This window comes from Hermetia illucens, chromosome 2 (genome assembly GCF_905115235.1).
Source record: "Hermetia illucens chromosome 2, iHerIll2.2.curated.20191125, whole genome shotgun sequence".
In the NCBI taxonomy this organism is placed as follows: Eukaryota; Metazoa; Arthropoda; class Insecta; order Diptera; family Stratiomyidae; genus Hermetia; species Hermetia illucens.
In genome coordinates this window covers 152,966,857-152,994,463 of record NC_051850.1, presented here as the reverse complement: position 1 = coordinate 152,994,463, position 27,607 = coordinate 152,966,857, and the positions used below count along the sequence as shown (strand labels likewise).

At 41.6% G+C, this 27,607-nt stretch overlaps 2 protein-coding genes across 2 annotated transcripts in view; both read right to left on the bottom strand.

Moving 5' to 3' along the window:
* Positions 1 to 2,969: 2,969 nt before the first annotated feature.
* LOC119649058 (brachyurin-like) lies at positions 2,970 to 3,881 on the bottom strand. The gene has a single exon (XM_038051041.1). It carries the CDS (start codon positions 3,824 to 3,826, stop codon positions 3,041 to 3,043), a length of 786 nt encoding a protein of 261 aa, XP_037906969.1. The 5' UTR covers positions 3,827 to 3,881; the 3' UTR covers positions 2,970 to 3,040.
* Positions 3,882 to 9,621: 5,740 nt separating this feature from the next.
* The window catches only part of LOC119648843 (mucin-5AC), a 303,326-nt gene continuing 285,340 nt past the window's right edge, over positions 9,622 to 27,607 (bottom strand). The window contains exons 5-8 of the mRNA XM_038050718.1: positions 17,743 to 19,839; positions 11,140 to 11,333; positions 10,647 to 11,025; positions 9,622 to 10,534 (exon numbers count right to left, since the gene is read on the bottom strand). Of these exons, the coding sequence (XP_037906646.1) occupies positions 10,224 to 10,534; positions 10,647 to 11,025; positions 11,140 to 11,333; positions 17,743 to 19,839 (2,981 nt within the window). The 3' untranslated portion in view covers positions 9,622 to 10,223. The remainder of the gene's footprint in view (positions 10,535 to 10,646; positions 11,026 to 11,139; positions 11,334 to 17,742; positions 19,840 to 27,607) is intronic.

Sequence of the window (27,607 nt, the reverse complement as noted above, 5' to 3'; positions counted from 1 at the left end):
ATACAAAGGCGGAATCCTAGGAAAACGGATTGGAAGAAGTTCAATGAACTTCTCGGCGACAAAGTTGAGCTCCCTAGGCGACGAAGGACTCCTTTGGATAAACAGCGTGAATATAAGAGGCTCGTAAAAATTCGAAGCGAGACTCTTTTAGAGTATACTGTGAGGAACTGGAAGGGGGAAGGGAGCCTTCCAGGTTGTGCAGAATCCTTAATAAGGATGAGTGGGCCAAGTTGGATTCTCTTAGAAAACCGGATAGTACTTGCACGAACTCCAGAGTTGAGTCTGTACAGACTATCTTGGAACTACACCACCCGAGAGAACAGGTCTCAGAAGTGGAAAGTAGTGATTTGGTGTTTTCTGCAAACTCTTCAACACGATGGTATTACAAGGGGAATTGGGACACTGCGAGGGCGGTTGATACCAACGAAAAGACGAGAGCTGCTATATTATCATTTGAACACTTCAAAGCACCTGGCATGGATGACATTTACTCAGTGATGCTAAAGAAGGGTATAGAGCACTTAGAGCAACTTCTAAGAAATATATCTAGAGGATGTCTTGCTTTGGGGTGCGTGCCTTCCTCTTGGCAGAAGGTGAAGCTAATCTTTATACCAAAGCCTGCGAGAGATGACTTCAAATCCAAAGAACTTCAGGTAAATCAGCCTGTCATCATTTTCGCTGAAATGTCTGGAGAGACTGGTTGACCATCATATTCACGACAAGGCGCTAAGGTCGCATCCCCTAAATGAAAACCAACATGCTTACCAACGTGGAAATTCCTGTGAGTCTGCTCTTCATTCTTTAGTTTCAAAGATAGAGGATGCAACTCTGAAGGGTGAGTATGCGATGGGGTGTTTGTGGATATTGAAAAGGCTTTTGACTGTGCGCCCTTCCAAAAGCTCTGTGACACCACTAGAGAGCATGGTGTTGACGAAACTCTAATAAAGTGGATCTACGCTATGCTAACGCAGAGATTGTTGGGTGGTGAAGTGGGTGTTGATCGCTACCTAACAACGGAAGCGAATAAAAGCTGCCCTCAAGGAGATGTGCTATCGCTACTTCTGTGGAGTATGCTGATCAACTCACTACTATGCGAACTGCAAAATCTGCCAATACACGTTCAAGCTTATGCGGATGACGTGGCTGTGCTGGCTGTTGGTCGAGATCTCGGAATGGTGTGTAGAAATATACAACTCACCGTTGATTTGATTGTCTCAGGCATGGACTTTTAGTAAATCAAAATAAAACCACAATGGTATTATTTACAAAAAGGAGGAAACTGGATGGTCCTTGCCTTCCAGAGATGAGGGGTACAACCTTTCAAATCTGCGAAGAAGTGAAATATCTGGGAGTTAGTCTAGACAAGAAGGTTTTTTGGAACAAACATGTAGAGGTAAAGATGGAACGAGCTCTCACAGCTTATGGGCTGTGTAGGCGGACCTTTGCGTCGACATGGGGACTTAGGATTCAGGTAGTAATGTGGATTTATGTTGCTATCATTAGGCCGATGTATGCTTATGCATCCGTGGTGTGGTGGGTTAAGGTGAAACACAAGAATTTTCGCTGTAAACTGGCCACACTGCAAAGAACTGTGTGTCTGGGTATTACCGGTGCCATGAGCACCAGATCCAGTGCAGCTCTGAATGCATTACTCAATTTGCAGCCCTTAGATTTGTTTATTCAGAGCAGCTCATCGATTAATTCGATTAGATCTGTGGGGAAACAATGGACGTGGGGGGCACAGAGCAATTGTCAACTGAGTCATTCGCAATGCCTTCCGATTCTCGGATCCCCATATATCTGTTTGGTAGAAGATATGATGTTATCTTGAAACGGAGAGAAAACTGGGACGAACCAGAAGAATGCGTGTCAGGATATACTGACGTCTTTTACACCGATGGCTCAAAGACAGAAAATGGTTCTGGAGCAGTAGTCTGCCTCTCGAATAAAAACGAGAAGTGGGCTTTTCCTTTGGGACAGTACGCAATGGTCTTTCAGACTTAGGTGTATGCGATCTTCAAGGCGGCAACCTGGATGATTGATGGGCGGTTGAAGGGCATACGCATCGCAATCTGTAGCGATAGTCAAGCTGCATTGAGGGCGTTGAGTGGTAGTTTGATCACTTCAAAAATCGTGCAGGAATGTAGAAACCGATTGGGGGGGTACCTGGCCATTGTGATGTAGAGGGAAGTGGCTTAAGCTTTTCCCATGCCCGGACCGGAACCAGCAATTGGGATCTCGGTAGGATTGGCTGATGATACATGTCCATCCTGTAATGAGGAAGCGGAATACACGGAACATTGTCTATGTGAGTGCCCCGCCTACGGACTCATCAGACATCAGATTTTTGGTGCTGGTGTGCTCCAACTGCAGCGGGTAGCATCACATCCACTAACGGAAATCCTGCGATACATCGAGTACAATGGACCACTAAGGTCTGAGTGCTTAGAGACTTTTCATCTGCCCCATCTAAAGCACAAAGCCACATACATAGTGGCCAGCCACAGTGGATAGTGAAACTAACTAATGAGGAATTTGACCGTTCAAAGAAATAATTAGGAAAGGCGAACCAATTAGACGAGAATAGTCGCAAGTGCACATAGCGTAAGGCATCTAGGGGTCACCTTTATGTTTTCGGGCCTCTTTATTTTTGATATAACTAAACTATTTAAAGCTCAGTACATTTGTAGGAAACTTGTCCCCGAGGTCCTGCTATATGCAGTATAAAAAATAATTGCGTAACCACGGAAACGGTTTTTGTAATTGAATTTAATTTCGCTAAAAGATAAAAGTGGTATTTAAAGTTCTCAAAACGCTGAGGAACTTTATGCAACAATCGACGCATTCACTCACTTAATTACAACACTTCAAGGTATAATATGCCCTCTGAAGCTTATTATGAATAATAGGTATCTGGAGAGCACACTATCAACAAGGGAATTCGCTATTATAATTTTTCCACCACAAAATTATATTTAACAATTAATTCAATGGTTTTATTGATCTTTATTTTAATATCATTATAATGATTTGTTAAATATTAAACTTTTATTCCAGTCTTGGCACTAATCCAGTCTAAAAAGTATGCAACCCTTGAAAATCCACCAGGGTATCCGAAATCGCAGCCAAGAACGCTTCCAAAGCTAGTGATTCCCACCAGAGTTCTGGTACCATTGAGCACAAGCGGTCCGCCTGAATCGCCTGAGCAAGGACTTTGCAAGTTAGCACCTTTAGCGCAGATGATGCTGGGCCTTATAAGGACCGGGTCGTAGCTTTTCGCACATTCCTCATTGCTGAGCACTTGCAGTGGGGCATACTGGAGCTCGCTTGCAGGACGACTTGCTGATGTTGACTGTAAACCCCAACCACTCGCTATAACAGTTTTCCCAACGAGTAGATCCTGAGATGTAGGGAGTGAGGCAGGTTGGATGTTCTTTGTAAAATTCACTTTATTCGGGAGTTTGATTAGTCCTATGTCATTAGCGGCTATGCTCGCGGTGTAACGTTCGTGGAGTATAGAGTCAAACGAGAAGTAAATTTCTCGTCCTGGTTCGGTGTAATCATTGAACTTCTGAGCCCCCAAATGTACCTCGAAGGCATATGCACCGTCGATGCAATGTCCTGCGGTAACAATCCACTGATCAGAGATGAGAGTGCCTCCGCAAAGCGCCTGTCCGAAGGGAATACTTGCGATTACCATCACCTGATACGGAAATTGTCCAGGGGCACTTGTAGTTCCGTTAACAATTCTTACACTTTGAAGAACAAATCCTTGCACACTGACTAATGCTAATGAGAGACTCAGTAGTAATATTGCCCGCTTCATGATGAATATTTTGCACGTCCCAATCTAGAATCAACGAGTACAGAACTGTGTGAAACTGCAGTCATTTTATAGATACGTAGTTGAATAAGCTGAAAGTGGCTTGAGATAAAGAAGGCTGATAAAGTCGCAACAATTATTTTTATTTTCCTGCCCATATCTCAAGGACTTCAGTAGAGTTTTCCTTCACAGAAAAAGTGTCTCCGAATGCAGCTAAACCGACTGCAGCCAATTAGTATTATCATGCAGTGCTTGAGTAAGCAGATTACTGCTTGCAAACAGAACTTGGTATTTCCGATTTCTGGAGCAGGAAACATTTTCCAATGGGAGTATCTTGATTAGTTAATCCTTCCTATAGCCACGGGATATATAATACTCAAATAGGGCAAATGGAAAAACCTTAATATCAACTTCTTAAACGTGAATTAGTTTGCTTATGATAAGTTTCAAGTGCTGCCTTATTGGTATCTAAATATAAAATTAGTATTTGAAGTGCGTGTCACCACAGGTTGTACAATGACAGAGTTTCTTTATGAAGAGGCAATCATTTCAGAAATATTAATTTCTTTTGTCCTAATTCTCAGATATAATCAGTGATAAAGTCCTCCCGACGAAATCCGCCCGTTTTCATATTTGGATCAGTTATAATTAATCAGTTGTTGTTGGGGATGATCAGAAGGCAGTTACTAAAATGGACACGTAGTTGAATTGGCAAGAGGAAAAAATACGAGCTTGACCGTGAACGTGAAGTCGGTAAACTTGAGACCGGTGTGTTGTGATCGAGCAGGAAGATTAATGGTGGATCACATTCTCATTTGATGCTTCTGTTGCTTCAGATGTCGGTGAAGTTCAGGAGCCACATAAGTTCATTTTCTCTAGAAAAGGAAGGTAATTCAAAGTTCTAATTCCAGACAAGTGTCTGGAAGTTAATAGCACCACCTCAGCACTTTGTTCCTGTATTATTGCAAGCCTGCCTGGTAACGATCAGGAAATTTAATCCGTCTGCCAGATTTCGTTGAGTTTGCCACTTCAGGTTGTTGAAAGGGAACTTGAATGATTTTTCGGATGTCTCACTCGGGAGTGAGCATTGCCACGGAGGCTTCCAGTTGTTGGTCCGAGATCGGATTCTCTTCGATATCGTCGGCCATCGCGTAAGCAGGTTTGAGCCGATCGATGGATACTGTAATAATACGTTCGGCAACTTCAAATTTAAGGAAATTATTCGTTCTACTGATCACCCGATATGGGCCCTGGTAAGGATGTTGGAGTATTTTTTTTGGATCATCATTGCGAGTGAGGTTGCCATATTGACTCCTATTGACTGTACGTAACATTTGGAAACGCCGTTTTAGCTTGTTGGCGAAATTAGACGTGTATACCTGCTCGCTGTTGTACTGTGAGTCGAAAAATTTGCCTGGGAGGTGTAATGGCTGCCCATACCCCATTTCTGCTGCAGCTGCACCGAGGTGTTATTTCCAAGCTGTGACAATGCTTAGTAGTTCCTTCAGGGATCATCAACCATCCTTAACGGGATTGGCGTCCTCGAGGTACCCGAGCAAGTAGTTCTGACTCCCTAGCTGGCGCAATACCTGCGTCCTAGGTAGTAGCCTCGAGAAAGTTTCTCGATGAAGAGAGAACTGCTAATGACCGATACACGCCGGGACACATTGGGAGTTCCCGTCGATGGGTTGATGTGAACCTAGATCTGCCAAGGTGGTAGTTGTAGCGTGTATCAGGAGCCAGCCCCTTCGGGAGCCTGGTTGGGTAGTGTGCATTGAACCGGCATTAGTAGACCGCGTTACTCCGAACGGGGGTAGGGGCTTTGTCCCCGATGACATACCTGTTCCTGACTATTTCGGCCTGTTCACTTGCACACGATGTGCTGGTAAACAACTTAAATGGCGAACAAAAACAAATCAAATGAGGAGATAGTGGAAGTGGAGAGTGAGCTGGCTGCGTTTATTCGTAGCACGAAAATACGCTGCTCGCCTCAGCGCTCAGCGAAGGGCGCAATAAGGGCTGAAATACCCGACGAGACATCGGGACGCGCAGACGGAGACAAGGACAAGCGGAGTGATGCGGCACCTGCAACGGAGTCAGGAACCCAGACAGTACCACGCAGTGCTATAATTGCGAAAAGAGGCACAGTGGATACAGCTGAAACCAACCAAATGGTTTCGAATATAAGCCGAGTGGAAGGACTGTCGACTACTTTGGCGCAAGCTGAAGAGGAAAGGCTTATTAAGAAATGCGCGGCAGCTGTGAAGTACATGCGATCTGCGACGTTCCTCCAGAAAAACTTCGGCAAGGAGGTGAAAAAGGGGCTAATGGAACTAAAGGAACTCATGGACAGAATTTCATATTATTGGTGGACATGGAGAGTAGGAGAAAATCCGCAGAAGGCCGAAGCAATCGCGCTTCCCGACGAGAACACTACAAGTACGAAACGGATCGCAGACAGCCCATTGCAGAGCGAACTGGGGAAAAAAAACGAAAGGAGGAAGGGATATTTGAAGGAGACTTCACTCAGGTACTCTCTAGGGCTCAAAAGAAGAAGACGAAGAGGACAAAGAGACAACAATACGTTGCGCCATCAGAAAACCCTCCACCTAAAATTAAGGTGGACGCGAAGGACGGAGCATCAAAAGAAAAGGTGGGTAGACGATGGAGGACTAGACCGCCAGATCTGCTTATTAAGCCGACCGAAGGCAAGACTTTTGCGGAAGTCCTCAGTGAAATCCGTTACAAGATTAAACCCGAAGATAACGGAGCAGAAGTGTCTTCCATTCGTAAAACGAAGGGTGGTCGTCCTAGTCGTACTAGGTCCGAGGAAAATAAACAAAGTTGGGATGCAGTCAAGGGGCTTCTGGGAGAAAAAGCTTTGGTTTTCGGCCTGGAACCCACGTGTTCTCTGAAAATCCGAGAAGTTGACTGCCTCACAGAAAACAACGAAAAAAGCCATCAAAAGCGAATGTCCCGAGGCAACCAATGCCTGGATTGGTATCACCTCTGCGAACTCCCGAGGACAAATTCGCTGTGGTGGAAGTTGCCGAGCAATCCGTGAGGAAGCTTTTAAACAGCGGGAAAATAAAAATTGGTTATCGTAACAGGGAGTATTTTGAGGCCTAGGTAATATGTGCATGGACTGCCACTATTTTTTTTCAGATTTTTAGGTTAGGTAGTTCCTGAGAACAGGTCCTTGAATTAGTTGATCCATTTCGCCACCTCGCACGCCACCCTTTTGTAACCAATGTCAAAACTAATAGTCGCTTCGAAGAGTACTAGTCAGGATACCCCACATGACTACAAGTATATTCGGTGAAAAAGAATTTTACATCCTCTTCTGCATGTATGGGGACCCCTCTTTTAATTCAACGCAGAACAATGTTACATGTAAGGGGATTCACCGTTATACCAAATTTCGTATAAATAACAGAAACCGTTTGTGAGGAAAAGAGTCTGACAGTCAAACAGACAGAAGGGCAGACAGACGGACAGGTCCGTCGACTCCTTATTTCGAGGGTGGTCAGTTCGGTTCTACTGTATGCAGCTTCAGTGTGGAGAGATGTACTGATAAATATTACAAATAAGAGAAAAACATGTGTCGCTTACAGAACAATATCCCATTCTGGCGAGAGGAGAAAAACAACTTTACGATCGAGCATATCTAACCGGAGAATCCCCTGCCTGTCGGCAGTAGTTCACTCGAAGTGAAACTATCGAAGAATGGCAGGAGAAGTTGGACAAATCAGAACAAATGCAAAATATACCTTAAAAATGCCGCTGGACCCACAGAATCATATGGGATATACGGAAATGAATCGAGCGACCCCACGGCGAGGTAAGTTTCGACCTAACCTAGTCCTTGAGCAGACACGGAGATTACCGAGCTTATATCTATCGATTTGGGCATGATGATTCCCCGTATTGCCCAGAGTGCTCGGATATTGCAGACGATGCCGAACACATTTATTTCCTTGCCCGAGATTCGCAGCTCAGAGGGTTGTATTGGAAGCTATAAGCGCGGAGCACTTTGCACCGACAAATATAGTGGAATATATGTTGAAATCAAAGGGGATATGTACCGAAGTCGAAACGGTCATGGCAGCCACCCGTAAGAAGCTTAGGCAGGAAGATATCAGCCGGGAAAAATGAACGCGAATATTAACACGATTGCAGGATAAATTCTAATCCAGCCCCGCGATGTAATATCATATAGGAGAAGAAGAGAAGGAGGTGATTTGAGCGAGTAAGAGTCCCACATAACTAAGTAGCAGGAGCCAGCGGTAGCTTTTGAAGCTTTCCGTTGTTAAGAATGCGTTCAAAAATCTTCATGGTATGCGATAATAGCTGGGTGGGGTGGTAATTTGAACATTCTGGTGGGCAACCTTTCCTCCACAATGAAATCTCTCTGTGACTGGCAAAGTCAGATGGCGTTCTTCCCTCCTCAATAGTGTGATTGAAGTACCCATTGCACCAGAGTGATGGGTTCTATCTCTGCACTTTTCAGAGCTCAGCTGTGATGTCGTCAAGTCCTTTCCCCCATTTTATCCGCTTGATTGCTTCCTCGAATTCAGTGGCACTAACAGGTGGGATTGCTACAAATGTCGATAGGACTTGTGGAAATGGAGGTTGAGCAAATTCTTCTTCTTCCGTTGAAATCTGTTCGAAGAATTCCCTCCATCTGCCCGTCGTAGCTTGTCGGTCGGTAAGCAAACAACCGTTCCTGCATGTTGGTATCGACTTTTGACAAGGCGATATAGATCTCTCTCGCTGTCCTGAGTGTTCAATTTATCGTAGAGATCAATATAATGGACCGTTCGCGTAACAACGATCGCTTGCTTTGCTTCCCGGTCGGCATTCTTGTAAATTTGCCAATTGGCTGGCGTTTTATCATTGAGAAACTTATAGTAGAGACGTTTTTTTTCACGGGGGTTCATTTGAACATTGTCACTCCAAAGCTAAGTATCTCGGTTGAAGAACCGCTTACCTAGCTTGATGACTAAGGGGATTGCATAGCTCGCTTTGTGAATCACTTCCTTAACTTGGTGTAGTGTGTGCTTAAACTATCATGCAAATAACGAGCTCCAAAGATGGACAGATACAACAGATCTGTCGAGAAGACTTAAAAGAATGACTTACTCTCATGAAGGATAAACTATCATAGTTTTGTCTGTTGACGAAAAGCCAGTTTCATAGCAAAGCCAACGAAGGTCCTAGTGTTGATCGCAGAATATATTTCTTACAAATTCGAAGCATCTGGCTGGGGATAATCCCAGTTGTAGTTTAGGGAGTGGTGTTTTTTTTGGGTAAAATCCCATAGACTTGGAGCACGTGAACCCTGGGATTAGTTTTTTTTCAGATTTTCACCTCTTTTAAAACAGGTTAATTCAGAAATGCTATGACTTTCCTTCCTCAGTCGTGTTACCAGACTGGAGACGTGCGGTCGACCGGGGTTTTCTTAGTTGTTCAGGTTTGATTCGCATGTCTTTTTCGGAGTCTCAAAGCACCGCCTCCTTTTCCCGACTAGCTAGCATCCTAGCTCTGTGCAGCTCAACCGCCTGCCGGAGAGATACTTCAGGGGAGCTGCATATCAAAATCTATGGACAGTCTGGTCACCTTTCGCCACTTCTTCTGTTTTTACGGATAGTACTGCCCTCTTGGTTGACTAATCCAGATGCTCATTTCTCCGCCTGGGACACCTACTGCCACAAAAGATTGAGGGAAAACTCCGGAGAAAATCTAACTATTCAACAACTTGTTTGTATCTAATGTTAAGAATTCAAATGCAAAGAGAGTATAGTCAACAATAATTTATTTTATACATAAATCTTTGTAATAAACACAATTTTGTTTCGGTTTGTAAACAAACTTACATGTAACTTTCAGAGCTCAGAATTTTTTCTCAAATAATCGTTTTTGAATCATAGAAACCTAAAATTGACAAAAGACTAGAAATTTCTACGAAAATTAGAAAACAAAAAGATAGCAATTTCAGAATTCGTTTACAAATAAATTTACGTCGAATAAAATAATAATAAAATGAATTTTACGCCACTCTATGATACTATAACAGGTAAGTAACTTAAGATACTTTAAAACTAGGAAACCATCGCTAAAATTAAGACAGTGCACGCTGCTCTACTAAATATTTAATCTAACATATTTAAAACAAAATTGGTGTAAGAAAAATAACGTTTAAGATCACGATTCATACATACAAATTATTTTATCGAATCCGGAATGGATTAATGAGACGAATACAAATACATACATAAACATAAAATAAAAAAGTTTCGATGAGAAAAGATGAAATTAATACTGCAGACAAAATCAAAGGAAATCAAAATGAAAATTACGTAAATTCAGATTTCAGGATAAATCGAAACCCTAGTTTTTGTCAAATTTCGCATTCAAATTCAGATATTCGTCTATTGAAGTAAACCATTCCGTGTTCGAGGTCCTCACTGAAGCCGCTCACGTCCATGTAATCGGACGTGGCCAGGTCATCATCATGCCATTTACATGATATCCTGGAAATCTCGTTTCGAGCCTCACGGAAGCTTGGCCTCAATTGAGGATCCTTGCGCCAGCAACGCTGCATAAGGTCATAGAATTCAGGTCGTCCATCCTGTGGCAGTTCGGGACGAATTCCGTTGGGGACGCTTCGTATAACTTCACGTCCAGATAGGTTGGGATAGGGGGTGCAACCTGAAATAGATAAAACATAGGTTAGGGTAGAACAAAAACATCTCCCAATACTAAAGCTTGATCGCTTTTAGAGAGATACAGATACAACTATGATTGCATATAACTAACTCACCTAGTGTCGCGATTTCCCATAAAACAATTCCAAATGCCCAAACATCGGTCTTTATTGAGAATATGTGGTACTGTAGCGCTTCTGGTGCCATCCAGCGAATAGGCAAGGCTGGCCGTTTGCTAACTGAATCGTGATTGTGTTTTTTCTCGTTATTATTGTTATTGTTGTTATTATTCCAGTGGCTCATCCAACGGCCACCAAAATCGAAGTGGAAACGTGTATCGAAACACTGAGTTTGCTGAAGGCTATCTGACTTCTTGGCATGCACTGGACTATGACGTGATCGCTCCAAATCAATGGACATTCCAAAGTCACAAATTTTGCAGACACCGTTGTGGTCGAGAAGTATATTCCTAGCAGCTAAGTCCCGATGGACAATCTATAAGGATTGTGGTATGAAGTTAATGCATAGCGAATATAATTACGAAAGGTCTACTCCCTTCATGAAAGGTTTCCAAAATTATTTCTCATGTGGGGGGTGGGGTGCACATACCTTTTTCTCTGAAATGTATTCCATTCCCCTAGCGATGTCTAACGCAAATCCGGCAAGAGTTCTCGGTGATAAGGGAGCTAGACTTCTCCCTCCTGGAACGGATGCTGGAAGAATATTTGTAGCGCTCCTTGCAGCTCTTAATAATGATAATAATCGTCCTCTCATGGCATATTCCATTATAAGTAGATGAGGTTCTATAATAAAAAATTCTTAAATAGTGTTACCTGATCTTGGCTATTTTTGAATAGCGAAGAATATTCAAGAAAACTGTAATGACCTAGAAGAATGAGGGTATGATGAAAAAACCATCCGATTTGACCAAAGTTAACCGGAAGGTGGAGTTATACCGAAAACCTAAAGAAAGAAGCAACATTTATTGTGAAGCCCCGCCTACAAATAATGCAGTTCCACTTGGAAATAATGCAGCCCCACTGAAGTGTCCCTTCCACGCCCGTTGGCATGTCCTTAATAATAATAATCGTTGGCGCAACAATCCAATGGGAACAGGGCCTTGAAGTGTGTTAGAGCACTGCATTCAAGACCGTCACGGCACACTACAGGATTACAGTACCCTGACGGAGGCAATGTGTTCAGTATTGCGCTCGTCCGAGATTATTGCCCTGATTTGACTCTAACTGACGTCAAACCACAATACAAATTCCACCGCCACCAGTGGGATTCGAACTACGACCTTCCGTACGACAGCATTGTGCTCTAACCACCCAGCTATCCGGGTACATGTCCTTGGTACGAGAATATTAGGGGGGGGAGCTCTTTTTAGACATTTCAGTCTCTCTCACGTGATTTAATGTATCTTGCATTCCGATGAGGATCTTGTGCGAAGTTGAAACGTAACGGATGCGAAGCTGGTAATGGGAAAATAAAAACAAGTCGGGAAACCGTAAGTTTGACGCTTCAGGTATAAAAGGTTTTGTGTTTCCTTATGTGAGGAGCATAACGCAGTTCTCCATTGGCCGACAGCATTGTCTCGAGATATTTACATCGCTCAGTTCTGTCAGCGGCGGTGTCCTGCCCAGAACTAAGCTATTTAAATATCTCCGGTTAATGCTATCAGCCAATGAAGAACGGCGTAATGAAACTGCTACACGCATTGACGCAATCTGAATGAAGTGGCATTCCACAACCGGTGTTTTTTGTGATCGACGTATCTCTATACTTCTGAGTGTTGGTCTACTATAAAAGACAATAAACGGCGTTTTCGATGGTGTGGATACGTAATTCCCGCTGACGAAAATTCACTCAGCAATATTGGTCTGAACATCGAAGTTAATGGTAAGCGACCAAAAGGCCGGCCAAAATAACAGTGGCTTGACAGACTGGATGGGGATTTAAAAGTCTCGCGATTACGTCCAGGTCAGGCATTTGATAAAATAAAATGGCGAAACCGATCTCGACGAGCCGATCCCGCTTTTGGAAGGCACACCGGCTGAAGAAAACGAAGAAGATGTGAGGAGTGACGAGCGCACATAGCAAAAAATTCTATTGATCTTTATTTTTTAGAAGGCTATTTAAATAAATCTTTTGATGGAAGGCCTTGTATTGATAATAGTCGACCTCATACGCTTCATACCCTGAGATTAATATTACCAAATGCCAAAAATGTAACTTACATCAAATATAAAAAAGGCTGGGAAGAATTAGGTTCTTCTTGAATGGAATTTTAATATTTCACTCCAATGTCAATTCATCATCATCATCAACGGTGCAACAACCGGTATCCGGTCTAGGCCTGCCTTAATAAGGAACTCCAGACATCCCGGTTTTGCGCCGAGGTTCACCAATTCGATATCCCTAAAAGCTGTCTGGCGTCCTGACCCACGCCATCGCTCCATCTTAGGCAGGGTCTGCCTCGTCTTCTTTTTCTACCATAGATATTGCCCTTATAGACTTTCCGGGTGGGATCATCCTCATCCATACGAATTAAGTGACCCGCTCACCGTAACCTATTGAGTCGGATTTTACCACAACCACAACCGGACGGTCATGGTATCGCTCATAGATTTCGTCATTGTGTAGGCTACAGAATCGTCCATCCTCATGTAGGGGGCCAAAAATTCTTCGGAGGATTCTTCTCTCGAACGCGGCCAAGAGTTCACAATTTTTCTTGCTAAGAACCCAAGTTTCCGAGGAATACATGAGGACTGGCAAGATCATAGTCTTGTACAGTAAGAGCTTTGACACTATGGTGAGACGTTTCGAGCGGAACAGTCTTTGTAAACTGAAATAGGCTCTGGTGGCTGACAACAACCGTGCGCGGATTTCATCATCGTAGCTATTATCGGTTGTGATTTTCGACCCTAGATAGGAGAAATTGTCAACGGTCTCCAAATTGTATTCTCCTATCCTTATTCTTCTTCGTGTTTGTGTTTGACCAGTGCGGTTTGATGTTGTTGGTTGATTCGTCTTCGGTGCTGACGTTGCCACCGTATATTTTGTCTTGCCTTCATTGATGTGCAGCCCAAGATCTCGCGCCGCCTGCTCGATCTGGATGAAGGCAGTTTGTACGTCTCGAGTGGTTCTTCCCATGATGTCGATATCGTCAGCATAGGCCAGTAGTTGGGTGGACTTGAAGAGGATCGTACCTCTTGCATTTACCTCAGCATCACGGATCACTTTCTCGAGGGCCAGGTTAAAGACGGCGCATGACAGCGCATCCCCTTGTCGTAGACCGTTGTTCAGGCCGAATGGTCTTGAGAGGGTTTATCTGGCCTCGCACATTGGTCAGGGTCAGCCTAGTCAGTCTTATTAATGTCAATTATTCTCGTTAATTATGACGTCAGCATCTTATTTGTATGGCTTAGGATGCTGTTAATTAGCAAGAAATTGATAAATTTGAACTTCTATAACTTTGACACTAATAGTTGAATTTTCATGGAACTTCGCATGTGTATATACGAGACTGTCGTCTATGTCGGTGCAAAATTTAGTACACCTAGGGGGAGTTTTTTAGTCAATTTCTAATGGTTGACAATATACTATTAGTAAATTTATTTGAGGAGATACCGGAATGGGATATCTCTCGAAGATTAGATTTCACCTAAGTGTTTTACACAAAACCTTAAAAAGGGCTGCAGATAAGTAGATTCTTCATAAATGCTACTTTAATATTTCACGCGAGTGTCAATTATCCCGGTTAATTATGACGTTAGCATCTTATTTGCATGACTTTGGAAGCGGTAAATTCGCGCGAAATGGCCAGATTTCCACGAAATTTAGCACGTATATAGGAAATATTGTCCTCTATGCTGGTACAAAACTGGGAAGTCCTTTGATGAATTTAAGGGGGGTTTTTCAGTAAATTTTTAAAAAGGAGTAATATACTATTAGACAGAGAGACAGACAGACATCGAATCCATTTTAATAAGGTTTTGTTTTACATAAAATCTTAAAAATACCGTCTGAAGCGCGTGTAGTCCACTTTCCCAAAATGTTTTCTTTTGATAATAATTAAGAATTTGGACGGATAAAACTTGAGAAACTTATCAAATTGCAGTTTAAAAATGTGAAATCTACCGACGACTACACAAATTGTAGAATTTTGCGATTAATTCTCTTAAGCAAAAAACACCGCCAAAAAAAATAATTTTCGAATCGTGTTTCCCTGATACACCTCGACTCGAGAAACCTTTCTTTCTATCTTCACGTTATTCGTCCAAATAAAAAAACCTAAAAGAAAAAATCAGTAGTATTTGCTCCGGTAAGTAATCATGTGTACTTTGTACAATTACAATCCCATGTTGCTTGCGTAAAGCTATTTGACAGCAATACCCCCATACATTAATGCTTTGCAATTTCCCAGGATGATCCGCTATGCAAAATCCATCTACTAGCACAGAATATGAACATATATGGCTAGGCCATGCAATTATACGGAAAACAACAAACACAACAAAAGAGGTTAATGATCATTTCTGCTATTTCAAAATTTATCCATTATGACGAAATATGTTTAAATAGGTTTAGAGTTTCGGGGAATTTAAAAGTTTTCTGACGAAAATTTCAAAAAAGGAATTGGAATTATCATTTATGAAGTAGTGTTTAAAATATGTTAATGTTTTTGTGAAATGTGAAGTCCACAGGGTAATGGAGATACGAAAGGGTGCAATATAGGAGGGAAAGGGATAACAATGCATACAAGTAAATGGCTTAACTTGCTAGCTTGGTATAAGACAAAGGCGAAGCAAGCCAGATCGAAACGTGATTTGCTGAACGAAGAGCATCATCGATATGATATCTTTGATCAGGGCCGACATCTGAAGCGAATTAAGACAGAATTTTTAATGAAAGATCCCAATGAAACAGGTACTACCATTGTCAGTAGCAGTGACCTGTCAAGAACTGAGCGATTTAAATATATTGGATCAATGCGTTATGAAATTATAATAATAATAATTGTTGGTGCGACAGTCCAGTTGGATATAAGCCTTGAAGTATGCCTCTACTGAAAGATGAACCGCGACCTTCCGCTACGACAGCTTACTAGCTTACACTACAAGGCGCAACTTGTTTGAAGTGGCGTTCAACAGCAAAGCATCAACAAGCATCTCAATTCCAAATTTACCGCAGGATTGCGCGTCCTCTCATTCTCCATGCTTCCGAGTGCTGAGCGATTTGGGTGATTATCAAAGACAATGGATCAGTGTTGTAGAACGCCTCCCGAAATGAGGACATCCCCGATCAATATCTGTGGTGTACCGATCGTGCAAAAATTCTGAGAGAATTCACTTGTCAAGATACGTCTGAACATCGAAGTCGATAGAAAACAAAAGGCGGCCGAAACAGCGTTGACTTATATGCTAGATGGTGATTTAAGAGCTTGAAGACTTAATCCAGATGCGCAACCGATCAGGACGGGCCGAATTCACTTCGGAAAGGGTCAAATGATATACTAGCTGAGAAGATCGCTGAAAACCGCTGACCTTAACTGTACTTAGTCATCAGACTCAATTTTCTTTCTCAAATATTTCGTCAGCACATTCGCGGTAAACTGTTTTACCCATTGGAGGCCGGAGGAGCGTTTATATGTAAGCTTTCGATGCCTTGTACGTTTCACAGTTGCAGGTGTAGTCGTTGACTTGAAAAACTATTCTAGGCCAATGGAACCACATCCGCAGTTTACGTGTTTTGTAGTCTCCCATTTGCGATGTGGCGATCATCTGTAATGTGGCTGCCAGAGGAAGTTCTTTCGTGTACTTCGGGTAAAAGGTGGGCTTCCTTCTTATTAAGCATGGCAACCAGGTGAGTGGTAAGCCAGCGCCTTGCTAGAAGTGATACGCTTTGATGCGCCAATCCATACGCACATGGTGCCCTTCTGCGAGAAGGGCGATTAGACCTGAGTTAGCAATGGAACTCATCTGAAGTAGCTCTTGACACGATGCCTTGCCCGAGCTTATTTGGTATCATGGGAACGGGATGGTCCTCTGAAAGCATATGTTCCAGCGGAATTCTTGGAGTATGTGACGGTGGCCCGATTTAAGCATGGAGTTGCGTTGGTCTCAAGTACGGAGTTGAGCAGTTCTACTCGGGCGTTGCACCAGTATTGTGGTCCAGCCACGATGAGACTCTAATCCTGGCCTAAAAATCAAACCGTGTCCGGGAAGCACGGTTAAATCCTAAGGATTTTAATACCTTGTCAGAATCTGACAAATCGTCTATTACTGTTCGAAGATCTCTGCGATGAAATGCAGGACTTCGTTCATGAGCTGCCACATTGCAGAGCCCAAATGGCATGATCACGAGTTGATTGAGCGGTCGCCTTAGAATTGAGAAAGACGCTTTATTATTTTTGGACCTTTCACTCAGTCGAATTTGCCAGAAAGCATCCGTGAGTCTAAACTTGCGGTAAATCTAGTTTTCTGGAGGCGGCTGAAAATCCTTTTCAATTACAGGTAAGGTATAAGCGTCTTTCACGATAACACAATCCCCTAAAGCACATTAAGCCAACATGTCCCGGTTTCACTATAAAGATGATCTAAAGACCATATTCTTTGCGACCCCTCAGCCAATATTATCTCCACTCAGAATTGACCATAGAAAAAGCCACCGTTATTATGGTCTGAGAAAGGATGACAATCCCAAATGCTGGGGCTCCAAAGATATGACGTTGGGGAAACATCGATTGAAGATCTGGCCTGTAGTGGATTTTACCTCTCGATCGGAGTGCTCGGCTCTGGATCTTTTCCGGTTCTACGAGTGCTGACGAGCTGATAATTTCCGCGTCCGTTTCCGCTTTAATTTTGTACGATATCCTATTTTGTACTTCAAATTTTAGTGTGGTCTCAAAACACCGGATCAAGGACACATGCTAATAGCGTGAGAAGCGTCGAAGCCTCTCCAGTCTGACTAGCCCAGAGGCATGCAAGCGGATGTTGGCGAGACACTTCAATGGAGCTGCATAATTTGTGGGAGGATCAATTTCGCTATTTATTGAGGTTTTTAGTATAACTCTCTTATTTAACTTTGGCCAACTCAGAACGACTTTCGGCCATCGTGCAATCCACTAAGTCATTACAAAAAATATTAAAATTAACTAAATTTTAGGAATAATTTTTATAAGAATAGTAATGAGTGACGTTGAAATACCTGTCTCCAAGCATGCTCCCAACAGAGTAACAACATTCGAATGTGATCCCAATTTTCTCATAATCTCAGCTTCCTCCTTCAAACTCACTTGCGTACTTCCACTACGCACAGTTTTCACGGCTACTATTCTTGTCGTACCCATGTGTCCAATGAGGTCATCAGCCTCTGCCTTCCATACTTGTCCAAAATTACCTTCACCTAGTAAACTTTTGAATCTCAAATTCTGACGTTCAAAATCCCTTTCCGTCACAATTGAATATTGGTCACTATTGTCATCATCCAGATGATCCATTTTCCTTACTGGACTAATAGGTTTACCGTCCGATGTAAACTGGTCCAAGTCATCGTCGTCCTTGTACCTTCTCTTGAATATTATAGTTTTAGCTACGTATAAGATTATAATCACAATGGGAAACACTCCTAGGCCGGCCAAGATATATGTTGCCGTATGGATTTGCTTCACTTCGATAGTCACGTCGCCATTGAGCATGGTACCTCCGCTCACGTCATGAACAGAAGGTGTGACTCTATCGTGGGTCCCAGAGTTTTCACGTTTAATTTCTGGTTGAGGCGTAGTGGCCTCCAAAGTGCTTGACGAAAGACTATATTCCACTGATGAAGTTGTCTGTGGTGGTGGTCTAACCCTGGGGTTGACTGTGGACCGCACTGACGATGAGATTGTAGTTCTGGTGAATACGTTGGGCGAAGATAGGGTTGAAGGTTGTGTTGTGACTTTGTAAAAAATTATTATATTAGATTTATCTTCATCGATTGGATCGAAAATTTTAGCAAGGTCTTCCGGTAGTGGAGAGGGTGGAAGGGTTGTCTCTATTGGCTTAGGTTCTGTTTTGGTGGTTTGGGTTGAAGTTGAAGTTGGAGGGGTTGAAGTTTCGATAGTGCTGATTACAGTCGGTGGTATCCCAGCTTCCACTGTTTGCAAGGTGTAAAGGCTTTCATTGTTGAAAATATATGAGGTTGTTGTGGGAATGAAGCTTGAACTGGTAGGCTCGGCCGAGGTGTGATTCATTGTTGTAGTTGTAGAAGGAGTAGTTGATGTGGAAGAAGTGGTCGTTTCGGTAGTAGTGCTGGTAGTAGTAAGAGTTGTTGGGCTAACAGTGCTCACCGTGCTGGCGGTCGTAGTGGTAGTCTTGGCACTTGCTAGTGTAATTGTTTCAGTCTTTCCTTCAGTACTAGTTGTTGCAGGTTGTTCAGTCGGTCTTCGGAGCAAAATGGTCTCCGTCGCGTTATTGCCAACAGGTTCAGTTTTTGAAATGAGGTCACTTGTAGTTTGAGGTTCGTCCTCGTCAGAGTCTTCTTTAACAAGCTTTGCTTTTGAATTATCTGCTGTAGGCTTTGTTACGACCGGAGTGGTTGTTGGTCTGATTACATTTCTAGAACTATGAAATCTACTGTATGAGCCAAAATTTCTGGGCTGATAATTTCTATTCCAAGTTTTCCCCCGCTCCGTTGAATGCCGCTGTGAACTTTCAGTTGTTTGATTGGTTTTCCGATTGGGCCTCAATGGTGGGAGTTTTTGCCCGAAAAACAAATATGGAGGAATATCGACATTCTCCAACCCACCGGTAGGTCTTACTCCAACTCTGCTTATTTTCTCTGTAGACGCTTCCGAAGATTTAACACCATCTCCTATATGATTAACAGTATCATTCAAATCTTTGGCAATGACAAAGAATCCATGGGAGGACTCATCAGTTTCTAGTATTTCATTGTTGTCTTTTTCATCGACCTTCGTCCTGGCCTGGGCAAGACATCGGCGGATGCAGCTTGCTGTAATTCGTCTCGTAAAATTTTTCGTACAATTTCTTTCACACGATGATCGTGTGTCGTTAGGACTCCTTGACGAGGGTGCTGATGATGGTGAGAATGGGGATTCGATAGATGTACGATTTGTTCCGGAAGTACGTCGATGAGTTCTGAATGGAGCTCGCTGGAGTGCGCTCCTTCGAGCAGCAAGGAGATTCATGAGTTTGTTGTCACGATTTGGACCAGATCGTATGGGTGAAGCACCATTTCGTAAAGTTCGGGGAGATGCTGATGTTGAGGAACTTGTTGAAGTTGATAGTGAATCGGGAAGATCTGAAAGTGAATAATTGAACAAAGTTAGTAAATTGGTAAATTTGGTTTAATATGAATAAGAGGCTTTTTTTTAGTTGTGTCACATAGGAAAAGTACTGCTTATTTTAAAATCCAGGGCTAAGAAAGATTTTATTCATATTTACATACTGATTTTTCGAGAGTCATTTGACCCCTCTTTCGAAGCTTCCAAAGTCCTGGAGTGGAATTGAATGAGCACTGTGGGTGCAGCACCAGAGGGTAATATGTAAGTATACATCATATATTTTCCAGAATCAGCAACCAGAACTTATATAATTGAGAAGCAGTACTTGATTTTTCACTGAATTATTCATCATACTTTGAGAAGCTTGTGTTTATGATAGTTTTCCATTAAGTTTGAATTTATAGCTCAGGTCCAGCAAACAGAATCACAGTGTTTTTAATGACTAATGTGTGCTCTTGCTATTTGGATTTTCTGAATTTATTATACAAAACAGGGTGGTTGATTTTCGTAAGTGGTGGCCTGCACAAACACTGAATGGCGATTATTGCATGTAGTCGGAAAATGTATCCATTTTGATTCAATCCAGTATAGGATCCAGAACAATAAATTCGCGACGGCAATACAAGGTAATAAATAAGTCGGAAACCGGAAGCTCGACGCCTCAGGTATGAACGGTATTGTTGATATTTTGTGCAAGAATATTTGGGTATAACATACTATGGTTACATAGATACACACATAGCTCGTAGTGCATGTACGTTCAATATACCCGATATTCAAATCAATGTGGCATCTCGCTGGGAATAGTAATTTGACGTGAAAGGGCCAACTTTGACCTACTAATAATAGTAGGATTTCCACTAAACTTTTCGATATAATGCTCCCTTCTAAGGTCTATCTGCAATTTGCGGATCTAGGATGAATTTAAAGAGGGTTCGCAGGAAATTTTGAAAATATAATAGTATACTATTAACTTGATTTAAGCAAATATCGTAACGGATTGAATTTTGATGCTTAGATACCAAATGTATGCACTACCATGATTTTTTTTCCGATTTTTCGGTCGGGCAGTTTCTGAGAACGGGTTCTTCACGTAGTTGACCCTTCTGGGCCCCGCCCCCTTCTCCTTTGTGACAATGTTAAAAACAATATTGGCTACTTGACTACTTGACACATTAAGTGAAAAGTGTGGGGATCTCTCCCCTTTAAGGGGGTCATCCTGTGTGCCGGATTTTTTTTTGGCATCAATTATATCTAGATATAGTGTAGAATATATGGGCAAAGTGATTTCTTTATATTCGGAGTCGTTAGGAGATTATAGTGTTAAACACGTGATAAGTCACATGCCAGATTTATGTCGATCGCCGTAATAAAGCTCGTATTTATCGATCCGAATGACTTTCGAATGACTTCGTTAAAAGGATAAAAATTGAAGCCAAGTCTGTACATGTGTTTCTTGAAGAAACCTAAGGTTTATGGAATAGGTATAGCAGATTAATGGTCAGTTAAGGTTTTATGGCTAAAAATCTCATTCTACTTTTTAAATGCGTTTTTCTTGAAACTGCATGTTGAAAATCGGCTGTCACCATAGCCCAAAATCTATCCAACGAATTTTTCGGAAATTTTCAGGACTTATTCAAAACATATTTCTACGGTCCGCAAACTAGGATAATTGCGATTCATTCAGCAGTTTTTTTTACTTATTGAAGGAGCCGTGAAAAAACACCAAAATTCACAAAAAAAAGTTTAACACGGTACCAAAAATTTAGCTTTTAATATTTTTTAATAATCCTAGTTTGCGGACTGTAGTTAAGTCTGTACGTTAAAATGCCGTTTACTTTTTTTTAAGATGATCACAGCGCCCTATAGCGTGGCAGCAGAAAAACACCTTTTTTTGGAGATGGGTGTATAAATTGCTCGGTATTTCGATAACCAACTATGTGATCGGTGTGGAAAAATTGCTATACACATTCAAGATATCAATAAACCTATGGCGAAAAATTCGTATTTGTATCTTTATCCAGTTCTTCACAAAAATGGTGATGGTTTACAGTTCTTACTTTCTCATCAAGTTTCGTGTCAATCGGTACAGCCGTTTCTGAGAAAAGTATATGTTACAGACGGACAAACAGGTTTTGAATCGATATTAATAAGGTTTTGTTAAAAAGTAAATTCAAGAAGGATATGATGGACGCGGTGGTCAACGCCAGATGAGATAGTATGGTCGGATCCTATGTCAGGTCTAGAAATCTTTTCTGACTAGAGAGTATTTACTCGAAGTGAATTATTATTATTAGTCTAATATTATATGATTATATAACTTTACCGGTCTAACAACTGTTCGACCCTGTTTTTTGTCCACAGTCTATTATTTTTGCCTGAGTACTTAATTTTTCAAAATAATAGCCTGTCATCCTTATCTCATCTCTAAACGGAATTGTCACACATCTATCTTCTGGGCGAAACCGACAGACAAAATTTTCAAAAACTGTGCTTAGGATGCGAATTCAGGACTCTCTTATTTCAAAGGCAACATTTGTTCTGTCTCAGTCGGTTTAGGTCTGAAAGCCAACACATGAGAACCAGTTTTGTACATGCTGTTCTTGGGAGAGAGGTGAGGTAGCGTCTGTCATCACTTCGGATACATTACTGAGGGAACTCCCCAACCCAAAAGCGGTATTTCCGTAGTCCATTCTGCGGCAGCTAAAACAAGTGGTAATCAGCTGTGGTTATATGCCAGGATAAGGAGTTGTGCTTGGGAAATGCCCAATGTTCGGAATTGTGTGGTTATTATTTTAGGACCTCGCTTGTTATGTCGTTTGCTGGTTTTCGTCAGAGTGTGTTAAATTCAACGTCACCTACATCTTTCAATTTGAACAGCTATCGATTTTTCTTTTCAGTTTTCCCGTAGCTTCCGATTTCTATTCGCTTTGGCTAAAACATGCTAACTAGTATGTATAATTCTTAGGCAATCTCTATCTATTATGATGAGCTTAATGGGCCATCGTAGTGTCATTTTCCTTGTTATCTGCTTTTCGTCTACCAAACCGTATTGTAGCCAGTTTCATCCTGTAGAGTCTATATCAATATTGGCTATACCAGTTGTGGTAATGATTTTGCCCCAATAGTTGGTGAGATTTTGTAAATTTTCTATTGTTATATAGGCTGGGTGATTTTTGTTTTAATGTTTAGCGTTTGATTTTCTTTGCCTTGATCTTCAATCCGGCTGCTTTTGTATTTTTGTATATATGTCTAACTTGCTTTGAATGTGCATGTTTACGATATCTATACTATGTCGACCACTTATATCATTATATCATTTGATTCCTTGCTCCTTTCGTGCAGTAAAGTATTTCGAAAACCTTTCTGAGGTATCTTCGTCTAACGTCAAAAGAAGCCGGTCGGCGCTGTCTTATTTTTTTCTTCCCAGTGGCTATTTATACACCAGTTTTGTCTCTGTGGTTGGTCAACGAGTAGTGTTCCAATAAAAGTCCTACTAAGGTTTCCCTTGTTGAGCCACAATAATCATACCGCTCTACGGACCTTGGGAACCTTCACAAAGATTTTCTCCTGTCGTAAGGAATTTAAATTTCTCGATTTGGCTGGTCAACCCCTGCAACGCTATCTTTCACCGTAGACTTTACACTACGTAGCTTAATATCACATGCTGGTACCGGTTCCACCATTGTGAAGCTAAAACTAGGTAGGCTTCCCATGTTATGATTGAATCCAGCATTACATTATATAGTGTATCGAATCCGCGCTCGAAAATTAAAAGTATAATGCTCTGAGAAGACCTTTTTCTCCTATAGATTGTTCTACCATTAGGCGTAGTGTATTTAAAGAGTGGACAGTCAATTCTTCCTTTTCTGAAGCCAATAATCCCTTTGGTTGTCTTCTATATACTATTTTATTCAAGGTTATTCTATTCAAGGCGGTGATTTTGTTCTTAAATTTTTAAGTAGTGTAATGCTTTTTCAATTTCTCCAGTTCCCCCTCCTTCCGGAAGTTTAACCAACTTATGTCCTCGATTTTTGCAAGGACTGAGTTCGACTTCGCGACTTCTTCACGCAGGATGAGTATCTTGATATTCATTACTTAGCTCTCCCTTCGAAAAATACAACCATTAAAGTCGTTATGAGTTTTTGATTGTTTCTTGTTGCGTCTATCACTAGGGTAGTCAGGACCAACTCATATTCAGTGAGCTTTGCGCTATTTTCGCCCACGGATCTGGTGTAATAGTGTTTCATGAATTCTTGAAAGGCGTTTTCTTTTGCAGCGCCATAACACTTCACGATCTGTTTGATATCTCACACAAGGAACCTCAGATATGTGTCTTTTGAGTTTCTTGGACCTGGTCCCAATTCTACACATGGTCGACATAGAACGGTCGCAATGATAACTATAACATCACCTGCATGCTACCTGCTCCATAAGTCACCATACATCAAATACTTTTTCTCAACCTTTCTGCCACCTCCCTGCTTCAGCGACTGACTTATCCATTCCACAACGAATATGAGAATCCCGACCCTGCATCTCATATCAATCAGCAAGTTGATATTCGAGTCAAAACCTATGATTAGGTACTTTGGATTGACGGTCAATTCAATGGTTGGCAAGGCAATAGCTGGAATTGTGGCCTTCTAATGAGTGCAGCGCAGTCTGTTCCCCTTTAAGGAGTGGAGGTGGGAGCAGATGCTCTTGGTAAGTAGGTACGTTTTAAGCGCTTTGCGCAAGTACAGAGACGTGGAGTTTTGTGGGTGGCATTCGATTATTACAATGTCTTTGAACTAGCGGTGATGTTGATCGTAGAATTAATTCCCGTTGCCCTTCTTGCTAAGGAGTGTGAAGTCATATGCAGGCGCAAGGGAGAAGTCTCAACGAAGGTGTTTGCTCATAAAGCACGCCAACGTACACTAAATGAGTGGCAACTCTCTTGGAAGAGAAATAAGAAGCAGATGGATTGCGTGGTTCATTGGCGCGACTCGTTTTTAGATTTGTTAACTAAGGCCTTTAACTTGTTGTCCGAAAGTTTAGGGTTCTTTTCCTTCCCGTTGTGCGGTTTCTGTGCCATAGTTTGCGAGCTCTACGTTTTGCTGCAATGAGTTTGTTAACCTCTTCAGGACTGTGAATTTATTTTTCATTCAGTCCATGATGAGCACGATTGCTTTTCGAAGCCGCCGGTTGTATCTCCATTGTTAGTAAATCAATCTCCTTCTCGAGTAGAAAGGCAGTGTTCAGTGCATCATAATAGGCGGGTGATCGGACATTATATTTTCATTATTGACAATACGGATGTACTTATTTCAGATCCCCTTAGTTACGAAGAAGTTAATGACGTTGGGTGTTTTTATTACGTCAGTCGGCCAGTATGTAGGCTTACCACTGGAGTAGAAAATGCACTTTTGTGCTCTTCCCGCTTCAAACAATGCTCTGCCTTTGGATGTTGTTAACCTAGTTCAGCGACATAGTGTTAAAGTCACCTCCTAAAATGGGTTTGAACTGGAAGAATCGAGCAAAATCTTCTTTTTTAACACTGGACAGTATATTGAAGAGATCGTAGTAAAGTTACTAAATAGTTTTGTACTAATAATTTTTTTTTTTTTTTTTATTCTACATTTTTTAATCAATTACAGCAAGAATTAGATCATTACTTAGACCTCTAGCTTACTTTGTTACAATTCTTAACCTAGGTTTTAAGCGCTAACAGTGCCAGTGCATCTGTGAGCTTTTTGTTTAAAAAAAATTTAAAAATGGCCTCAAAGCATCATTTCTCAAGATTCAGGGTTATACCTGTGGAGATTTAGCACTGCCCGAGCTGATTATGTTGGATATGTTGGATATGTATCTCTTTTTCAGGCTCCTGCGATAGTCCTTATAGATCTGATATCCAAAGGAAATGCCGACAAGCGATGTTAATATGATTAAGATAAGTTCAATTTGTTTTGACTGGACGTCTACCGGGTTAACTATTACTGAATTTATCACCTCGCCGGTATTGTCGACTTGTTTGGTTTGGCCGCCACCAATGTTCTTTGTGGTCTGTTGTTTGCTAACTGAAGCGGGTCTGTTCTGTTTAGTCTTATATACGGTTTGCTTTTAAGTATAGTTTTTGCAGTTACATTACGATGGGTCTGTAGTTTATTAAGGTATTTACTGCTAACTTTCATGGCCTCGGCCTCAATCGTTGCGATATTTGTGTCACGTTGTATGATTTTATTATTTACGTAATTTGGTGCGCCAAGTATTGCGCGAATAATTTTTGTTTGAGTTCTTTGAATAATCGCTAAGTTGGATTTTTTTGCAGAGGCCCATAGTTGCAGTCCATATGTCCATATTGGTTTTAGTACCGTCTTGTAAATCAAAATTTTTGTTGTTGTGTTCAACTTTGATTTTTTGTTTAGTAGCCAGTATAGTTTCCTAAATTGTATGTTTATTTGTTCTCGTTTTTTGTTAATGTGCGTCTTCCATGTAAGTCGTCTGTCAAGGTGCATACCGAGATACTTGATTACTTTCGTTTGTTGGATTGGTTTGTTATTTATGACAATTGGTTTGCATGTTCTTTTCCTCAGGGTAAAGGTAATCTGTTGGGTTTTTGCTTGGTTTATTTTTATTTTCCATTTATCCGCCCAATCTAGGATTTTGTTTGTTAGTTCTTGTAGTACCCTTGAGGCAGTTTGCGGATTTATATGGGAAAAGAGTATTGCAGTGTCGTCTGCGAATGTGGCTGTTAATATTTTTGCACATGTTGGAAGATCAAAAGTGTATAGTAAGTAGAGAATTGGGCCAAGGACGCTACCTTGGGGCACCCCAGCTTTTATCTGATATTTTCTGCTTAGAGCCTCTTTGTATTTGACCTTGAAGGTCCGTCCTTGAAGGTAACTGAAGAGGATTTTGTGAAATTTCGTGGGGAGGTACCTGGCTATTTTGAGGAAGAGGCCCTGGTGCCAAACCTTATCAAATGCTTGGGAAATGTCGAGAAAGAGTCCTATGTAATATTTTTTCTCTTCAAGGGCCAGTTTGATATAATTAGTGATTTTGTGAATTTGTTCAATGGTACTATGACCGCTTCTGAACCCAAATTGATGGTCGGGTATTATTCCATTTTCTTCTAGGGAGGGTAGAAGCTTATCTAACAAAAGTCTTTCAAAGAGTTTGGATAGAACTGGCAGCAGGCTTATTGGCCTGTAGGATGAGACTATAGATGGGTCCTTGCCGGGCTTTGGGATCATTGTGACCCTAGCATGCTTGCAACTGTTTGGGTAATAGTTTAAGCGTAGAATTGCGTTGAAGATGTGTAAGATGGCTACTATTCCCATTATAGGTAATTTGTTGAGCATCTTTCCAGTGATACGATCATGTTCTGGGGCTTTATTGGGGTTTATTTCGGAAAGTTTGCTACGTAGCTGGGGGAGTGAGAATTTCAAGGGCCTTCCCTCATGTATGGTCGGTGAGTCTATGTTTGGTTCAAGATCCGTGTCCTCTTGGCTGAAAACTTCGGTTAAGTGCTTAGCAAATGTTTCGGCTTTTGCTTCGTTATTCATTACCCAGTTTCCTGCAGTGTCTTTTATGGATGTTTCCGTTTCTACTGGTTTTTTAATTTTCTTTGTTGCTTTCCAGATTGAGTAATTGGTATCGGCTTCGTTGGAAAGGCCACTGATAAAATCCTGTATTTTGTTGTTTCTGTCTATATAAAGCTCTTTTTTTAGGTTCCATGAAGCTTTATTGAAAGCTGCTTTAGCTGATGGAGAACATGTTTTTCTGCCATGCAGCTTTTGCCTG